At 50.6% G+C, this 20,794-nt stretch overlaps 1 protein-coding gene across 1 annotated transcript in view; it reads right to left on the reverse strand.

Moving 5' to 3' along the window:
- The window catches only part of SLC39A11 (solute carrier family 39 member 11), an 81,968-nt gene that overhangs the window by 4,583 nt on the left and 56,591 nt on the right, over positions 1-20,794 (reverse strand). Inside the window, exon 7 of the mRNA XM_036394801.2 lies at positions 16,014-16,083. Coding sequence (XP_036250694.1) covers positions 16,014-16,083 — 70 coding nt within the window. The remainder of the gene's footprint in view (positions 1-16,013; positions 16,084-20,794) is intronic.

Here is a 20,794-nt window from a genome sequence, read left to right on the forward strand (position 1 = left end):
GCAGGACAGGCCCTCACAATCACAAACATTATTCCAGGCAGAGAGAGGGAGGACGGAGGGGGAAAACCATCCCTGCAGGAAAACACTGGAGCCGCTGTCTGGGCTCTGGGGCTTTTTTTTTTCCCCTCCTTCCCTGGCTCAGCACAAAGCAGCTATTGCTGCTCCTGGCCACAACAAATTAGCAGGGAGGGAGCTGTGAATGGAGGGGTCTGTGTGGGAAGGGTGGGGAGCTCCCCCCCCATCCCAATCCCACCGGGAATTGGGACCCCCAGGCTGACCCCCGAGGGGCAGGAGGAAGGGATGGAATGGGGGGAGATCCAGGAGAAACCATCAGGGGTTTGGCCCTGCTCTCCTTCCCACACACCCCCCAGGACAATCCATGTGGGCTCCCCAAAACCAGGAACAACACCGGGACAATCCATGTGGGCTCCCCAAAACCATTCCCAGCCCTACAGCTGGGGCTGCCATGAATGCCCAGCCCAGGGCAGGATTTTATCCCTTTTCCCAGGACATGTGGGTGTTCCCGTGCTGTTCCCATGCGGTTCCCATGCTGTTCCCATGGTGCAGCCTCCATGTGGGACACACACAGAGCAGAGGCCACCTCTGGCCCTGCTCATGGAGCTCCTTGGGGCAGGAGGGACCTGCTGGGCTCAGCACCACACTGGGAACGTCCCCTGACATCTCCTGGCCCCCATTTCCTCCCTGTCCCCACAGGATCTGCTCAGCAGGCCCCATTCCCCAAGGGACCACACATTCCCTGCCACCAGGGACACCCCAGGGAATGGGAATCCTCCCTGCCAAGGGAACACCTGAACATTCCTAATGCCTTCCTCAGGCCACTGCCCCAAGGGGGCCACCCCTGTCCTGGCCAGGAGAAAGAAAAGGGAGGATTCACCTCCAGTGCTCCAAATAAATCCATCCCAAGGGATATCCCACCCCAAGGGATATTCCACCCCAAGGGACATCTCATTCCAAGAGATACTCCATCCCAAGGGATATCCTGACACAAGGGACACCCATCCCAAAGGTTAGACCATCCCAAGGGATATCATGTCCCAAGGGATACTCCTGTCTCAAAGGTTACTCCATTCCAATGGACATCCCATTCCAAGAGATAGTCCATCCCAAAGGATACTCAGTCCCAAGGGAACCTCCATCCCAAAGGACATCCTGTCCCAAGGGACACTCCCATACCAAAGGATGCACCATCCCAAGGGACACTCCGGTCCCAAGGGACAGCCCCATCCCAAAGAGATGCTGCATCCCAAAGGATGTTACCATCCCAAAGGACAGCACATCCAAAGGGGTAGTCCTGTCCCAATGGCCATCCTGTCCCAAGGGATATTCCCATCCCAATGGATGCTCCCATCCCAAGGGATACCCCAAAGGATATTCCCATCCCAAGGGATACTCCATCCCAAGGAATGTTCCCATCCCAGGGCCGTGCCTCAGCTCACACCTTCCCCCGCAGCAGCAGCAGCAGCAGCAGCCCCGGGGCGGGCAGGAGCAATCAAAGCCCCATTGTGTCATTGTGTCATTGTGTCCAGGGGAACAAAGGCGCCTTTTGACAGGAATAGGTGCGGATCCTTGGAAGGCTTCCCCCGGCCGCTGCAGCGGGGGAATACATTGTTAAAAACACAGCACGGAGACACAGCCCGGGGACACGGGGGACACGGCCGTGAGCCACCAAAACCTGCGGGGTGAAGGGTTTGGGGTCTCCAAAGAGAGGAGAAGAAAGGTGGGGTACGGGGTACAAAGGGGGGGGACGCAGATCCCGTCTGGTCGGATTTTTGCCACCCCTGGAGGTGCCCAAGGATGCGGCACTCGGTGCTCTGGGCTGGTGACAAGGTGGGGATCAGGCACAGGTTGGGCTGAGTGACCTTGGAGAGCTGTTCCAGCCTCGGTGATCCTGGGATTCTGTGGATGGGGCGGGACAAGCTGCAGCTCATCCCCAGCCTAAGCACATCCAGGGAAAAAATCACACCAGACTCTGCCTGGGGATGCGCCAGAGCGTCCCCAGGCTCTGTCACCAGCACAGAAATGGCACCTGGGTGACCCCTCCAGTGGGCACAACAGCCTCCGTGTCCTTGGAAGCATCAAGGACCCAACACACACTGGATGCGTTGCCCTTCCCAGCTCTGCCTCCACCTCCCTGTCTGTAGAACCGGGGTGGTGACAGCCACGGGGCAGCCACGTCCCCCAGAACTGCCCCAAACCAGGCACAGAACCCCCGGCACCCACAGGTGAGCTCTGCCCTGCCCTTGGCTCACCCTGCCATGCAGCAGAGCCCAGGTTTTGGGAAGAAAAGGTGAATCCATGCCCTGCTGCTGGGGTTCCCCGTGGAACATCCCAGGCTGGAGCTCCTACCCCCCTCTCCTGCCAACTGCTCCGGCACCACGCTGAGAAACTCCAAGTTCACTTGCAAAAAAAAAAAAAAGTTGGCATCTCTGCATATTTGCAAGGTCAAGGCACAGAAAGCCTTCTATAAGCCTAAAGCCTTGTTTTCAAGGGCCTATTCTTTGAGGGAGTGATTATGAAAGCAGGCTACATATTCTTAACAAGCCCCTTTTCACTCGGGCTTTCAGTTCCCCGCAGTGGAGAATGTGCATGTGTATTCTTGCATGGCAGCCCTTCCATACTGTTGGGATTGTTATCGGGCCCTGAAAGGCCCGATTGTTTGTGGCTGCTGCGATTACATCACGGCTGCCCCCGGGCCGCCCGCCGAGGTGTTTGATCAGGGCTGCAGGTGGGAAGGAGCTCACGGGGCCCTTTCCCCAGACCTGCCCTACCTGTTCGACCCTGTTCCAAACAGCTGCTGCCCTGTTAAACCCTGCTCTACACAGCTGCTCCTTCCCTGTTCTCTCCTGTTAAACCCTGTTCCACACAGCTTCTCCTTCCTTCTGCTCCCCTGTTAAATCCTGTTCCACACAGCTGTTCCTTCCCTGTTCTCCCTCTACCCCGTTCCACAGAGCTTCTCCTTCCCTCTATTCCCCTGTTAGACCCTGTCCCACACAGGGTTTAACACCCAGCTTCTCCTTCCCTGTTCTCCCCTCTTAAACCCTGCTCCACACAGCTTCTCCTCAGTTAAACCCTGTTCCACACAGCTGTTCCTTCTCTGTTCTCCCCTCTTAAACCCTGTTCCACACAGCTTCTACTTCCCTCTATTCCCCTGTTAGACCCTGTTCCACACAGGGTTTAACACCCACCTGCTCCTTCCCTCTGCTCTCCTGTTAAACCCTGTTCCACACAGCTTCTACTTCCCTCTGCTCCCCTGTTAAACTCTGTTCCACAGAGCTGCTCCCCTGTTAAACCCTGCTCCGCAGAGCTGTTCCTTCCCCGTTCTCCCCTCTTAAACCCTGTTCTACAGAGCTTCTACTTCCCTCTATTCCCCTGTTAGACCCTGTTCCACACAGGGTTTAACACCCAGCTTCTCCTTCCTTCTGCTCTCCTGTTCTCCCCTGTTCCACACAGCTGCTCCCCTCTTAAACCCTGTTCCACACAGCTGCTCCCTCTCTCTGCTCCTTCCCTGCTCTCCCCTGTCCCACACAGGGTTTAACACCCAGCTGCTCCTTCCCTCTGCTCCCCTCTTAAACCCTGCTCCACACAGCTGCTCCCCTGTTAAACCCTGTTCCACACAGCTGTTCCTCAGTTAAACCCTGCTCCACACAGCTGCCCCTTCCCTCTGCTCCCCTCTTAAACCCTGTTCCACACAGCTGTTCCCTATCTCTGCTCCTTCCCTGTTCTCCCCTGTTAGACCCCGTTCCACACAGGGTTTAACACCCAGCTGCTCCTTCCTTCTGCTCTCCTGTTAGACCCTGTTCCACACAGCTGCCCCTTCCCTGTTCTCCTCTCTTAAACCCTGTTCCACACATCTGCTCCTTTCCTCAGTTAAACCCTGTGCCACACAGCTGTTCCTTCCCTGTTAAACCCTGTTCCACACAGCTGCTCCTTCCCTCTGCTCCTCTGTTAGGCCCTGTTCTCCCCAGTTAAACCCTGTTCTGTCACCGTCACATCTTCTGAAAAATCCCTTTGCCCAGGGTTTTTTGCTCTTGGGAAGCTGAGAAGCCTCGGAGAAAAATGAAAACAATTCTTATCTCATTTGCTTCTGCTGTGTTTTGCTGCTTTTGGAATGTGGTTTGGACATTGTTTACCCACAGGTGATTGTTTATTGGTTTTTGCTGTGAATTGTTTTGACTTCATGGCCGACTGGGGCCAAGCTGTGTCAAACTGTGAAAAGAGAGTCACAGGTTTTTCATTATTATATTTTTAACCTTCTGTCTTTATCCTTTCTGTATTCTTCAGTATAGTTTAGTTTGGTATTCTTTAATATAATATAGATCATAAAATAATAAATTATTTTATGATTAATTAATAAATAAACTCTGAGAACACGGAGTCAGATTCATCATTTCCTCCCTTTGATGGTGGTCTCAGAAAACACCACAGTGCTCCACCAAGCTGCTCCTTCCCTGTTCTCCCCAGCCTCCTGCTCCAGCAGAGTGGGAAGAAACGACCCCAATGTCACCCAGATGTACCCCAGGCCACCCCCTTAAACTTTAGCTTTCATATTCATAATGCCTTAAATTTTAGCTGTTATATTTTCCCAGAGTCTGCACTGCACTGGTTTGTAACTCTGAATTTCACATAAAGTGGTGTCAGCAGCTCTCCTCACAGCTCAGTCACACAGAACAATCCTTCTCCAGCCCCAGAACCAAGGACACCACTGCAGCTTCAGCCCCAAAAATGCCCAAAAGGCCCAAAAAGTGCAAACAACAGGGAATTGAGGGGAGCAATCTGTGAGGATGGGACTGCAGAACCTGGAGCTGTAATGGGACAATTAACCCCAATATGGACATGGACCAAAACTTCACACCACAAAAGTGTGAAAACTCCTGACTCTGAGTCCATCTTGGGAGCAGCCCTGGCTGGGCTCTTGTGCTGCCCAAAGTGGATCCATGGAGGAGATGCTTTGAATGAATCCTTTTAATAAATAAATTTATTCTGTAACTCTGTGCAGCCTCTGTTCCAGCTCAGCCTTCTCAAGGCATCAATCACCAGGTGAGGCCTTCACCTGCTCCTCCTCCATCCCCTCCATGGAAAACACCCCCTGGGTGCCTTCATCCCTCACCTCCCCCAGGGGTGGATTTTGGGGTGAAAGCCACCCCAGGAACACAGAATTGTTTAAATTTAAGGAGAAGTCCCTGCAGATCACCAGCTCCAGCTGCTCCCCCAGCACTGCCAATGCCACCACCGATGTCCCCAAGTGCCACATGCACACTTTAGCTGTTAACCCCTCCATCATGGGGACTCCAGCACTGCCCTGGGCTGGCATTGTCCCAGTGTCCATCCTAAACCTGCCCTGGTGCAGCCTGAGCTGGTTTCCTCCTGTCCTGTCCTGTCCCTTGTCACTGGGGAGGAGAGCCCAGCCCAGCCCAGCCCAAACCTGGCACAGGAGACCCCAAGGGGAGCTCAGTGAGGGCAGGGAATCCTGCCAGACCCCATGGATGGATCCCACCGTTCAGCGATTCCTCTGCCCTTTCCCAGCCCTGCTCCCTATCCGCCCGTTTCAGGCTCTGTTTGATCTCTGAGTCAGCCTCAGGCACCCCAGGGGTGAAGGTCCAGAAGCACAAAGCCCAGGAGCTCCTTCCCAGTGCTCTGAGCACCAGGAAAAGCTCGGGGAGCCCCAGCAGCTCCTCCAGGAGCAGGAACTTGGCCTGGGAGCTCAGGATCCTGCCAGGCTCCAGCTCCGCAGGGCTGCAGATCAGGTTTGTCAACTGCCCTCATCCTCCTCGCCTTTCATTTTCTGTATGGAATGTGTGATCCAGGCAAGAAATCCCTAAAATCCACCCCTTTTTACCCCCCTTCCCTATTTTTACTCCAATCCATATTTTTACCCCTATATTCAGCTGGGCTCTGATTCCCTGTGGGTTCTTTCCAGGAAGGAAAATCAGGTTTGTCAACTGCCCTCATCCTCCTCGCCTTTCATTTTCTGTATGGAATGTGTGATCCAGGCAATAAATCCCTAAAATCCACCTCTTTTTACCCCCTTTCCCTATTTTTACCCCCCTTCCCTATTTTTACCCCCCTTCCCTATTTTTATCCCATCCCTGTTTTTATCTCTATATTCACCTGGGCTCTGATTCCCTGTGGGTTCCTTCCAGGAAGGAAAATCAGGTTTGTCAACCTCCCTCATCCTCCTCCCCTTTCATTTTCTGTATGGAATTTGTGATCCAGGCAATAAATCCCTAAAAACCACCCCTCAAACCATTCCCCCACCCCAAAGTGTCCCCTTCCACTGAGATTTCGTGGCACACCAAACGATTTCCAATGGGAGACTGAGCAGAAGATGAAGCCCTGCAGCTGGAAAAATCCTGGAATTTTTCCTGGAAAATTCCTGGAATTTTTTTGTGGAAAATTCCTGGAATTTTCCCTGGAAATTTCCTTTGCAGGAGGTGGAACTGCCCTGGTCCTGCTCCCACAGCATGCAGGAAAAAAGAGCACAGACACATTGAAACTTGCACAGCTGTGCTTTGCCAAAATTAAAAGTTCGCAGATTCTCGCATAAAATCACAGAATGGCTGGGAAGGACCTCAAAAATCCACCCAGTTCCATGGGCAGGGAATTGTGGCACCTTCCACAGGCCCAGGGTGCTCCAAGCCCCGGCCAGCCCAGGCTGGAACGCGTCAGAAATTCAGAAATGGAGAAAAAAAACAGAATTGGGGAAAAAAACCCTGCCAGGGGCACCCCCAGCATGGTGCTGGGCTAAAATCCTGCCCCAGGAAGGGATCAGCACAAGAACATTCCCAAATATTCCCAAATATTCCAGAGGAAAAAGGAAAGGGACCAATGTGAGATATCCCAAATATTCCAAAATATTCCAGAGGAAAAAGGAAAAGGATCGACAGGAGGCATCCCAAATATTCCTAAATATTCCCTTTTCCAGAGGAAAAAGGAAAGGGATCAACAGGAGGCATCCCAAATATTCCAAAATATTTCCAAATATTCCCGAGGAAAAAGGAAAAGGATCAACATGAAACATCCCAAATATTCTTAAATATTCCCTTTTCCAGAGGAAAAAGGAAAAAGATCAATGTGAGACATCCCAAATATTCCAAAATATTCCAGAGGAAAAAGGAAAGGGATCCCAACATGAAACATGAGGCATCCCAAATATTCCAGAACAGGAGGCATCCCAAATATTCCAAAATATTTCAAAATATTCCCAAATATTCCCTTTTCCAGAGGAAAAAGGAAAGGGACCAATGTGAGATATCCCAAATATTCCAAAATATTCCCAAATATTCCCTTTTCCAGAGGAAAAAGGAAAAGGATCAACAGGAGACATCCCAAATATTCCAGAGGAAAAAGGAAAGGGATCAATGTGAGACATCCCAAATATTCCTAAATATTCCAGAGGAAAAAGGAAAAGGATCGACAGGAGGCATCCCAAATATTCCCAAATATTCCCTTTTCCAGAGAAAAAAGGAAAGGGATCAATAGTAGACATCCCAAATATTCCAAAATATTTCCAAATATTCCCAAATATTCCAGACGAAAAAGGAACGGGATCAACAGGAGGCATCCCAAATATTCCAAAATATTTCAAAATATTCCAAAATATTCCCAAATATTCCAGAGGAAAAAGGAAAAGGGATCATCATGAGACATCCTAAATATTCCCAAATATTCCCTTTTCCAGAGGAAAAAGGAAAAGGGATCATCATAAGACATCCCAAATATTCCCAAACTTTCCCTTTTCCAGCTGCTTGAGGACCAAGGAATGCCCCCAAACTGCCACAAGAGCTCTGCACCAACCCCAAAAATCAGAGTCTGTGGGGATGGAGAGAGCTCCCCCTGCCCAGGGCCGATTCCTGGCGGGAATTCTCCATTTTCCAGCAGAAACCCAAGGCCACCCTCCCCTGGCAGCACCTCCCAGCTCCAACAGCACCAGGAGGCTCCAGTTAAGCCCTCACCCCTCCCTGGTTTTAAACAATCCTCATGTGAGACCTCGGTAATTCTATTTTAAACAGCATCAGCCTACAAATAATTTCAATTTTTCACAAATTCGTAGAGGGCCAGCCTTAAATAAAATGGGATTTAACGAGGTGGCTGCATTGATCTGGGCTGGGGACATGCAGAACTTCATAAAGGTTATTAAAATCCTATTTTTTTTTTTTTTTAATTAGGCACCCACAGAAGCTGGGTGGTCTAAAAGCAGGGCTGGGAGTGTGGGGCACGCATCAAAATTCCCAATTAATGTTTATGGCTCCATGCAGAAAACATCAATCCTCTCCTTATTGTCTGGATAATCAAACTGGGAGCACGTTTCAATTAAAAATCATTTGGTGGGCCTGGAAACCCCAGGGGAAGGGAAATGCTGGGGTGGGGGAGTGGTTGAAGGGGTGGTTTTTAGGGATTTATTGCCTGGATCACACAGCAAACCCTCACAGAAAATAAAAGTAAGGGGAGGAGGATGAGGGAGGTTGACAAACCTGATTTTCCTTCCTGGAAAGAACCCACAGGGAATCAGAGCCCAGCTGAATATAGAGATAAAAACTGGAATGGGGGCAAAAATAGGGATGGGGGTAAAAATAAGGATTGGGGTAAAAATAAGGATTGGGGTAAAAATAAGGATGGGGGTAAAAAGAGGGATTGGGGTAAAAAGAGGGATTGGGGTAAAAATAAGGATTGGGGTAAAAAGAGGGATTGGGGTAAAAAGAGGAATTGGGGTAAAAATAGGGGGGTGTGATAACCCAGGGATTAATGCCAAAATCAAGGATTCAAAATGAGGATTTATTCCTGGTGAACCTGGAATGTGGGATAAAACCATGGATGTGGGATAAAAACAGGGATAAAAAGGTGTGTGATAAAACCAGGGATTAATGCCAAAATCAGGGATTCAAAATGAGGATTTATCCCTGATAAACCAGTGATTAATGCCAAAATCAGGGATTCAAAATTAGGTTTTCTCACTCATAAACCAGGGATATGTGATAACCCAGGGATGTGAGATAAACCAGGGATTAACGCCAAAACCTGGGATGTGTGATAAAACCATAATGCCAAAATCAGGGATTCAAAATGAGGATTTATCCCTTATAAACCAGGGATGTGAGATAAACCAGGGATGTGTGATAAAAAGAGGGGTGTGTGATAAAACCTGGGATGTGTGATAAACCAGGGATTAATGCCAGAATCAGGGATTTAAAATGAGGATTTATCCCTGATAAACCACTGATGAATGCCAAAATCAGGGATTTAAAATGAGGATTTATCCCTGATAAACCACTGATTAATGCCAAAATCAGGGATGTGTGATAACCCAAGGATGTGTGATAACCATTGGATGTGTGATGACCCAGGGATGTGTGATAAATCTGGGATTTGTGATAAAACCTGGGATTTGTGATAAAACCAGGGTTTAATGCCAGAATCAGGGATTCAAAATGAGGATTTATCCCTGATAACCCAGGGATGTGTGATAAAAAGAGGGATGTGTGATAACCATTGGATGTGTGATAACCGAGGGATGTGTGATAAATCTGGGATTTGTGATAAAACCTGGGATTTGTGATAAACCAGGGTTTAATGCCAGAATCAGGGATTCAAAACGAGGATTTATCCCTGATAAACCAGGGTTGTGTGATAAAAAGAGGGATGTGTGATAACCATTGGATGTGTGATAACCATTGGATGTGTGATAACCATTGGATGTGTGATAAATCTGGGATGTGAGATAAAACCTGGGATTTGTGATAAAGCCAGGGTTTAATGCCAGAATCAGGGATTCAAAACGAGGATTTATCCCTGATAAACCAGGGATGTGTGATAACCATTGGATGTGTGATAAATCTGGGATGTGAGATAAGAGCTGGGATTTGTGATAAAAGCTGGGATTTGTGATAAGGCCAAGGTTTAATGCCAGGATCAGGGATGCAAAACGAGGATTTATCCCTGATAACCCAGGGGTGTGCGGTGCTAACCCAGGGATGATTTCCCTCCCCTCTGTCAGGCCAGGGTGCAGCTCAGGGCCCCCTCCTCACCCTGGGCTCCCCAAAGCCCCCAGAGCTGAGCTGGGAGCGCCCCCAGGGCCGCCCCAGCCCTGCAGGCACCTCCCAGCTCCCCAGGGAACACCCCCAGGCCAGGCTGATTAAAAGGGGATTAAAAGGGGATTAATGAGCATCTTCATCTTCCCCCTGTTCTGCACCCAGGGCTGGGCTTGGCTCTGCTCCCCTTCCTGGGATACAGGAAAGGTGGGGGGAAGATTTGGGATTTGGGAGATGCAGATTCGGGAGATGCTGATTCGGGATTTGGGAGGGGCAGATTTGGGAGATACTGATTTAGGATTTGGGAGATGCAGATTTGGGAGATTGAGATTTGGGAGATGCAGATTTGGGATTTGGGAGGGGCAGATTCGGGATTTGGGAGGGGCAGATTCAGGAGATGCAGATTTGGGATTTGGGAGATGCAGATTCAGGATTTGGGAGATGCTGATTTAGGATATGGGAGGGGCAGGTTTGGGATTTGGGAGATGCAGATTTGGGAGATGCAGATTCAGGATTTGGGAGATGCAGATTCAGGATTTGGGAGATGCAGATTTCAGCTCGGGGGGATTTCCTGGACGTGTTCCTGCTCTGCCAGAGGTGGATCCAGCCCCTCCTGAGGATCTTTGCTCCCTCTGAGCTCCTCTGGATCCCTCCCCAGCAGAGCCAGACCTGTGAGTGTGCGAGGGAAAACCCCACAGTGCCACAATGACTCCCATCCATTCCCAGAGAACACAGCTGAACATTTTTGCCTGGTTTCAATCTCCCTACATTCATCAAACCTTTTTTCTTTTTTTTTTCTCTTTTTTTTTTGTGGTTTTTCCCCAGCCTGACAGACACAGCGTGGGAGGCACAGGCTGTCCCATGGAACAACATTTTCCAAGCCCTGCTCAAAGCCTGCCCTGTCAGCCCAGGGCTCCTCTGCTCTCCGTTGCACCAGAGCTGGACAGGAAACAATCCGTGGGCACAGCAGATCCAAACAAGGCCAGCACTCCCAGCATGAATGGGAACCATTGTGCTGGGCTGCAGGAAGCATCCCCAGCACCATCCAGGGGGGAACATTTCTGTTCCCATCCCTCCCCTGCTCACTCCTGCTCCTTTCCCCTCCGTCCCAACAGGGATTTCATGCAGGAAATTGAGGATGGGGCTGGGATGGTCCATGGGAACCCAGGGCAGGCTGAGCTGGGCACCCCCAGGTTAACTCTGCTCCACAATAAAAGTGAATTTCCATGAATTTCCAGGTTAACTCTGCTCCACAATAAAAGTGAATTTCCAGGTTAACTCTGCTCCACAATAAAAGTGAATTTCCAGGTTAACTCCGTTCCATAATAAAAGTGAATTTCCAGGTTAACTCTGCTCAATAATAAAAGTGAATTTCCAGGTTAACTCTGCTCCCTAATAAAAATGAATTTCCAGGTTAACTCTGCTCCACAATAAAAGTGAATTTCCAGGTTAACTCTGCTCCCTAATAAAAGTGAATTTCCAGGTTAACTCTGCTCAATAATAAAAGTGAATTTCCAGGTTAACTCTGCTCCCTAATAAAAGTGAATTTCCAGGTTAACTCTGCTCCATAAAAAAAGTGAATTTCCAGGTTAACTCTGCTCCACAATAAAAGTGAATTTCCAGGTTAACTCTGCTCCATAATAAAAGTGAATTTCCCCTTTCCCTGCACCCACAGAGAGCCAGGATCAGCCCTGGAGCAAACCTATTCCAATTGGAAATGGAAAGAATTTTTAGAACTTTGGGGCTGTAAATTAAAGCAGCTTGAAATTAAATATGAGATTTGATCTGAGACCTTAGAAAAGGCCTCAAATTGGATTTGGGAGGTGCAGATTCGGGATTTGGGAGATGCAGATTTAGGATTTGGGAGGGGCAGATCAAGGATTTGGGAGATGCAGATTTGGGAGATGTGGATTCAGGATTTGAGGGGTGCTGATTTGGGATTTGGGAGGGGAAGATTTGGGATTTTGGAGGGGCAGATTCAGGATTTGGGAAATGTAGATTTGAGATTTGGGAGATGCAGATTCAGGAGCAGGAATGCCAGGACCCAGGGACACCAGGATGCCAGGAGGACCAGGAGTCTTCCCTGCCACCAGTTCCAGAATCCCGTGGATTTGGGAGGGGCAGATTCGGGATTAGGGAGGGGCAGATTCGGGATCAGGGAGGGGCAGATTTAGGAATTGGGAGGGGCAGATTCGGGATTAGGAAGGGGCAGATTCAGGATCAGGGAGGTACAGATTTAGGATTTGGGAGGGGCAGATTCAGCATAAGGGAGGGGCAGATTCGGGATTAGGAAGGGGCAGATTCGGGATCAGGGAGGGGCAGATTCAGGATCAGGAAGGGGCAGATTCAGCATTAGGGAGGCGCAGATTTAGGATTTGGGAGGGGCAGATTCGGGATTAGGGAGGGGCAGATTCGGGATCAGGGAGGGGCAGATTCGGGATCAGGGAGGGGCAGATTCGGGATTAGGGAGGGGCAGATTCGGGATCAGGAAGGGGCAGATTCGGGATCAGGAAGGGGCAGATTCGGGATCAGGAAGGGGCAGATTCAGCATAAGGGAGGGGCAGATTCGGGATCAGGGAGGGGCAGATGCGGGATTTGCCTGTCCCCTCTGTGTCCCCTTTCCATCCCGCCCGTGCTGCTCCAGCAGCTCCAGCCCCATCTGGTTGCTGTCACAGCAGCCCCCGCGGAGGGAGGGCAGGGCAGGGCGGCTCAGGGTCCCTCCCCCGCCGCTCAGGAGGAGCCGGAGCAGCTTTCCCCAGCCACGGCTGCCCTTCCCTTTACCTTCCTGCCTGGAGGGCGGCCAGGAGCAGCTCCTGCCCTCCCCATTCCCCATTCCCGCAGGGAACCTTCCCCTGCTGGGCACTCCCGCCCTGCCCGGCACTGTCCCCTCGCCTGTGCCCTCAGCACTTTGTCCTGAGCTGTTCCCACCCTCTGGAAATTCCCAACATTCCCAGCCCTGCAGGGAGCGGGGGATGGGAACAGCTCAGCCCCCACGCAAAACACCCCAAAAGGGGCACCTGGCACCGCCCCGGCTGCTCCAAACCCCGTTCCAGGGATGGGGCAGCCACAGCTTCCCCGGCAACTCCATCCCCGCCTCTCACAGGGAACAATTCCTTCCCAGTGTCCCACCCAATCCTGCCCTCTGGCCCTGGGGAGCCGTTCCCATTCTGGTTCCCGTTCCCATTCCTGTTCCCATCCCCATCCCCATTCTGGTTCCCGTTCCCATTCCTGTTCCCATCCCCATCCCCATTCTGGTTCCCACTCGCATTCCTGTTCCCATCCCCATCCCCATTCTGGTTCCCATTCCCATTCCTGTTCCCGTTCCCATTCCTGTTCCCGTTCCCATTCCTGTTCCCGTTCCCATTCCCGTTCCCATCCCCATTCCCGTTCCCATCCCCATTCCCGTTCCCATCCCCGTTCCCATTCTGGTTCCTGTTCCCGTTCCCATTCCTGTTCCTGTTCCCAATCCTATTCTGGTTCCCATTCCCATCCCCATTCCCATTCCTGTTCCCATTCCCATCCCGGTTCCCATTCTGGTTCCTGTTCCCATTCCCATTCCTGTTCCCGTTCCCATTCCCAATCCTATTCTGGTTCCCATCCCCATTCTGGTTCCCATTCCCAATCCTATTCTGGTTCCCATCCCCGTTCTCATTCCCATCCCCGTCCCCATTCCCGTTCCCATCCCCATTCCCAGGCACGGCCTCTCCGTGTGTTCCCCCCACGTCTGAGAATCCCGGCCGGGGGCTCCGATCCAGCTGCAGCTCCCGGAGGATCCCGGGCGCAGGAGCGGAGCTGAACACCCGGTGGCAGCAAAGAAACGCGCAGGAGAATCCCGGGACAGGGGCGGGAGGGGAATCCCGGGATCCTGGGCAGGGTGGGGAATCCCGGGATGGATGGGGAATCCCGGGATCCTGGATGAGCTGGGATGATGGGCAGGATGGGGAATCCCAGGATCCTGGGCAGGATGGGGAATCCCAGGATCCTGGGTTATGGACAGGATGAGAAATGCCAGGATCCTGGGCAGGAACGAGAATCTCTGGATCCTGGATGAGCTGGGATGATGGGCAGGACGGAGAATCCCAGGATTCTGGGCAGGATGGGGAATCCCAGGACCCTCCCAGATCCCAGGGATTGCCAGGATGCCTGAGCTGATCCAGCACATCAAAAATCTCCTTTTGTTGCAGCTCTGCTGCCTTTGTGAGGAGCCTTTTATTGCCAGAGCTGAGGGGAGCAGGGAGTAAAGCTGGAGGATCCTGCTCTCTACTCCAGGGAGTAAAGCTGGAGGATCCTGCTCTCTTTACTCCCAGGGAGTAAAGCTGGAGGATCCTGCTCTCTACTCCAGGGAGTAAAGCTGGAGGATCCTGCTCTCTTTACTCCCAGGGAGTAAAGCTGGAGGATCCTGCTCTCTACTCCAGGGAGTAAAGCTGGAGGATCCTGCTCTCTACTCCCAGGGAGTAAAGCTGGAGGATCCTGCTCTTCTACCTGGGGTCTGGGATGGGACAGGGAATGGGAATGGAAGGTTTGGGATGTGTCTTTGTAGGGCACAGCTTGAGCCTGGACAGAGAAAGGGCTGGACAGCCTGGATGGACCCAAAAATTTGCCTGGATGGATCCCAAATCATCCTGGAGAGGTCAAAAATCTGCCCAGATGGACCCTAAATGAGCCTGGATGGACCCCACAGATCCTTCAGCAGCAATCATGGAATAGTTTGGGATGGAAGGAACCTCAAAGATCCACCCATGGGCCCCTCCCCAGCTGCCCCAGCCTGGCCTGGGACCTGCAGGGACCCAGGGCCGTCCCCACCCTCCCAGGGAGGGATTTCTCCCTGGAGCCGATCCCGCTCTCCCCGGTGCGAATTCCAGGGAAAAGCCGAGCCCCGGCAGAGCCCGGCGGGAGCTGCCGCTCGCAGGGCGGCCACCGAGAGGTCCCTGCAGAGCCTCGGCAGCAGCTCCAGCCCAGCCCCGGGCCCATCATCCCTTCCTCCCGTTCCTCCAGGTTCATTTCCCCTTCCTCCCGTTCCTCCAGGTTCATTTCCCCTTCCTCCTCTTCCTCCAGGTTTATTTCCCCTTCCTCCCATAATAAACCCAAAATAAACCCTTCCTCCAGGTTTATTTTCCCTTCCTCCCATTTCTCCATCTCTGCTCCAGGTTTATTTTCCCTTCCTCCCATTTCTCCATCTCTGCTCCAGGTTTATTTTCCCTTCCTCCCATTTCTCCTGGTTCATTTTCCTTTCCTCCTGTTCCTCCAGGTTTATTTCCCCTTCCTCCCATTTCTCCAGGTTTATTATCCCTTCCTCCCATTTCTCCAGGTTCATTTTCCCTTCCTCCCATTTCTCCTGGTTCATTTTCCTTTCCTCCCATTTCTCCTGGTTCATTTTCCTTTCCTCCCATTTCTCCAGGTTTATTATCCCTTCCTCCCATTTCTCCAGGTTTATTTCCCTTTCCTCCTGTTTCTCCAGGTTTATTTTCCCTTCCTCCCATTTTTTCCAGCTCCGCTTCAGGTTCATTTTCCCTTCCTCCTGTTTCTCCAGATTTATTTCCCTTTCCTCCCATTTCTCCAAGTTTATTTTCCCTTCCTCCCATTTCTCCAGCTCCACTCCAGGTTTATTATCCCTTCCTCTTGTTTCTCCATCTCTGCTCCAGGTTTATTATCCCTTCCTCCCATTTCTCCCAGTTTATTTCCCCTTCCTCCCATTTCTCCAGGTTTATTTCCCTTTCCTCCCATTTCTCCAGGTTTATTTCCCCTTCCTCCCGTTTCTCCAGCTCTGCTCCAGGTTCATTATCCTTTCCTCCCATTTTTTCCAGCTCCCCTCCAGGTTTATTTCCCCTTTAGCAGGAGAAGGGGGTGGATGAACACCCCAAAATCCCTGGGTGCGCCTCCTGAGGGCCAGCAGCACCCACGGGGACACTCAGCTGCCTCTCCCCAGGGATCCCAGAGGGGCACACAAAAAGCAGGACCAGCTCTTACCTGGCACTCTGGAATGTGGCAGACTGGGACTTCCCAACAGCTCCAAAGCCAACTCCCACTGCCAGGCCCTCTGAAACAGCAGGGAAACACCAGTAAGGACCAGTGAGGTGCAGCCCTGTGCGTGCTGCTGGTGTTTGTCCCAGGACGAGGGAGGAGAGGAGAACCTTGGCTCCGTGTTTCTGAAGGCTGATCTATTATTTTGTGATATATATATTATATTAAAATAAAATGATATATTAAAACTATACTGGAAGAAGGGAAGGGAAAAGGATAAAAAAAATCTTGTGACTGAGCAGAGAGTCCGAGCCAGCTGGGCTGTGATTGGCCATGAATTAGAAACAACCCCATGAGACCAATCCCAGAGGCACCTTGTGGGATCTCAGCACATCGTTCCCAATGTTCAGAGATGCCAGGAGAACCCTTGGGGGTCTCGAAAATCCTGGAATGTTGCCAAGAGTGTCTGGTGGCTTGATTTTGATCCATCCACAGAAATAACAAGAGTTTGAGGACAAGAGAATCACTTTAGAGTAAAAGGTGTAAAAGGGGCACATTTAGAAAGTGAAATATAGATTTTAAGGTTTTTTGGGTACAGGGGGGTTATGGAGACAAGATGGAGGGATCAGGGCGTGTCTTGTCCTTCTTCTTCCTTCTTCTTGTCCTCCATCTCCTGTGGTGATGTTGGCATTTGGGGATTGGTTTATGGTGAAGGTGCACTTGCCAACATGGGCTCCCAGCAGGGCCCCCTCCTCATCGTGTGCCCCAAAACCAGCACAGCACCTGCAGGGACAGGCCCCAGAGGAGCCCAAATCCCACCAGAAAATCCCTGCCGTGCAGATTATTGTACGTTACAGCTAATCCCATCATTTTAAATGCGGCTAATCCCATCATTTTAAATACAGTTAATCCCATAAACCCCAAGGAAAACAGCTGAAAAGCTTTCCCAGGAAAAATATTATTTTCAGAAAGCACCAAAGCCTCGGGGGTTTTTTTCCCTTTGGTTTAAAATTCCAATTTTTAGGGTTTTAAACCCCCATTTTTGGGGTGTAAAATCCCTATTTTTGGGGTTTTAAACCCCCATTTTTGGGGTGTAAAATCCCTATTTTTGGGGTTTTAAACCCCCATTTTTGGGGTGTAAAATCCCCATTTTTGGGGCTTTTTTTTGGCCTGGTGGCCTCATTCCCCTCCCAGCAAGGACAGGCTCCAAAGCACAAGGAAACCCAAACTCCATGAGGAAAATCCCTGCCTTGCAGATTATTGTACGTTACAGCTAATCCCATCATTTTAAATGCGGCTAATCCCATCATTTTAAATACAGTTAATCCCATAAACCCCAAGGAAAACAGCTGAAAAGCTTTCCCAGGAAAAATATTATTTTCAGAAAGCACCAAAGCCTCGGGGTTTTTTTTCCCTTTGGTTTAAAATTCCAATTTTTGGGGTTTTAAACCCCCATTTTGGGATTTAAAATCCCTATTTTTGGGGTTTTAAACCCCCATTTTTGGGGTGTAAAATCCCCATTTTTGGGGTTTTTTTCAGCCTGCTGGCCTTGTTCCCCTCCCAGCAAGGACAGGCTCCAAAGCACAAGGAAACCCAAACTCCATGAGGAAAATCCCTGCCGTGCAGATTATTGTACGTTACAGCTAATCCCATAATTTTAAATGCAGCTAATCCCATCATTTTAAATACAGTTAATCCCATAAACCCCAAGGAAAACAGCTGAAAAGCCTTCCCAGGAAAAAAAAATTATTTTCAGAAAGCACCAAAGCCTCGGTATTTTTTTTCCCTTTGGTTTAAAATTCCAATTTTTGGGGTTTTAAACCCCCATTTTTGGGGTGTAAAATCCCTATTTTTGGGGTTTTAAACCCCCATTTTTGGGGTGTAAAATCCCCATTTTTGGGGTTTTTTTCAGCCTGCTGGCCTCGTTCCCCTCCCAGCAAGGACAGGCTCCAAAGCACAAGGAAACCCAAACTCCATGAGGAAAATCCCTGCCGTGCAGATTATTGTACGTTACAGCTAATCCCATCATTTTAAATGCGGCTAATCCCATCATTTTAAATACAGTTAATCCCATAAACCCCAAGGAAAACAGCTGAAAAGCCTTCCCAGGAAAAATATTATTTTCAGAAAGCACCAAAGCCTCGGTATTTTTTTTCCCTTTGGTTTAAAATTCCAATTTTTGGGGTTTTAAACCCCCATTTTGGGGTTTAAAATCCCTATTTTTGGGATTGAAACCCCCCATCTTTGGGGTTTAAAATCCCCAATTTTAGGGTTTAAAATCTCCATTTTGGGAGTTTAAAATCCCCATTTTTGGGGGTTTAAAGTTCCCATTTTTGAAGTTCAAATCCCCCATTTTTGGGGTTTAAACCCCTCATTTTTAGGGTTTTAAATCCCCATTTTTGGAGTTTAAAATCCCCATTTTGGGGGTTTAAACACCCTATTTTTGGGGATTTAAAATCTCCATTTTGGGGGTTTAAAATCTCTATTTTTGGGGGTTTAAAAATCTCCATTTTTGGAGTTTAAAGTACGTATTTTTGGGGTTTAAAATATGTATTTTTGGGATTAAAATCCCCATTTTGGGGGTTTAAAAATCTCCATTTTTGGGGTTTAAAATATGTATTTTGGGGGTTAAAATCCCCATTTTTGTCGTTTAAAATATATATTTTGGGGGTTTAAACCCCTATTTTTGGGGTTAAAACCCCCATTTTGGGGGTTTAAAAATCTCCATTTTTGGGGTTTAGAATATGTATTTTTGGGGTTAAAAATCCCCATTTTTTGGGTTTAAACCCCCCATTTTTGGGGTTTTTGCAGCCTGGTGGCCTCACTCCCCTCCCAGCAAGGGGTGGGTGGAATTCAGAGGCCAGACCCAAACCTGGAGGGATTTTCCAGCCTGCAGGGAGGGGCTCAGGTGAGCATTCCAGCAGGTGGGAAGGGCACCCTGTGCGTGTCTGTGGCCCTGAGAGGTCCCAGTTGCCTTGGAAACAGCAGGAAAAGCAGCAAAGCCTGGGATAACCCCAGCGTGCCCAGCCCTGAGCCACAACCCAACACTGGCAGCTCCTCAGAGCCAAGGACAGGGGGGAACCAGAGCTGAAACGGCCCTAAAACAGGGCAAGGAGAGCCCAAAAATCCCCTACAATTGGCCCTAAAATCCCCCAGTTCCAGCTCCGGGCAGAGGCTCACAGAACTGGGGCACAGCTCTGGAAAAGATCCTGGAGAGACCCAAAATCTGCCTGGATGGACCCAAAATCAGCCTGGACAGACCCAAAACCTGCCTGGATGGACCCTAAACCTGCCTGGAATCCACATCCCCTTCCCAAATCCTGTAGGACCTGCACATCCCACAGCAAAAACAGTTCCCAAATCCTGCTCAGCGATCCCAAATCCTGCAGGACCTGCACATCCCATAGCAAAAACAGTTCCCAAATCCTGCTGAGTGGTCCCAAATCCTGCAGGATCTGCACTTCCCACACCACCAACAGTTCCCAAATCCTGCTCAGTGGTCCCAAGTCCTGCTGAGTGGTCCCAAATCCTGCTCAGTGGTCCCAAATCCTGCAGGATCTGCCCATCCCACAGCACAAAGAGTTCCCAAATCCTGCAGGACCTGCAATCCCATAGCAAAAACAGTTCCCAAATCCTGCTGAGTGGTCCCAAGTCCTGCTTAGTGGTCCCAAATCCTGCTCAGTGGTCCCAAATCCTGCAGGATCTGCACTTCCCACACCACCAACAGTTCCCAAATCCTGCTGAGTGATCCCAAATCCTGCTGAGTGGTCCCAAATCCTGCTCAGTGGTCCCACGTCCTGCTCAGTGGTCCCAAGTCCTGCTGAGCGGTCCCAAATCCTGCTCAGCGATCCCAAATCCTGCTCAGCGATCCCAAGTCCTGCTCAGCGCTCCCAAATCCTGCTCAGCGATCCCAAACCCTGCTCAGTGGTCCCAAATCCTGCTCAATGGTCCCAAATCCTGCTCAGCGCTCCCAAATCCTGCTCAGTGATCCCAAACCCTGCTCAGTGATCCCAAACCCTGCTCAGTGCTCCCAAATCCTGTTCAGCGATCCCAAATCCTGTTCAGCGATCCCAAATCCTGCTCAGTGCTCCCAAATCCTGTTCAGCAATCCCAAATCCTGTTCAGCGATCCCAAACCCTGCTCAGCGCTCCCAAATCCTGCTCAGCGCTCCCAAACCCCGCAGGCCCTGCCCGTCCCACAGCCCTGGGACCCCCCAGGCCCTGCCAGAGCTGGGGGTGCCCCTGTGCCCTCCCGGGGGCTCTGGAGCTGCTCCTCCGCCCAGCCCAGGGCGGCTCCCCGGCTGCCGAGCTCTCATCCATGATTCATCCCGCTCTTGGAAGAGCTGCTCAGCTCCGAGTGGGAAATTCATCTTGCCATAATGAGGTTTGGATTTCTCCAAGAGTTTAAGCCCTGCCACTCAGAGCTGTGTCCCTGCAGGCTGAAGGGCTCTCCAGGAATCTCCATTTTGCCATCGTTGCTCCAGGATTAGCAGATCCCAGGGATTCCCCAGGTTCCCAGCAGCAGCACCTGAGGGGTTGTGGGCGTTCAGGTGGGATTTGGGGGGCAGGAGGAGACCCTGCTCATTGCTAAGCCTGGTTTAACCCCCTCAGAGCCTCAGCTCATCCTCAGCCCATCCTCATCCTCTCTTCTCCTCCTCCCACAGAAGCAAATCCTCATTTCAATCCTCAACGCAATCCCATGGAGCTGCAGCAGCTGAGCGGGAGCTGACAGCTCAGCCTCCACCTGATTTTGAAAGGATTCCACCTGATTTTGAAAGGATTCCACCT

Source organism: Molothrus ater, chromosome 19 (genome assembly GCF_012460135.2).
Source record: "Molothrus ater isolate BHLD 08-10-18 breed brown headed cowbird chromosome 19, BPBGC_Mater_1.1, whole genome shotgun sequence".
In the NCBI taxonomy this organism is placed as follows: domain Eukaryota; kingdom Metazoa; phylum Chordata; class Aves; order Passeriformes; family Icteridae; genus Molothrus; species Molothrus ater.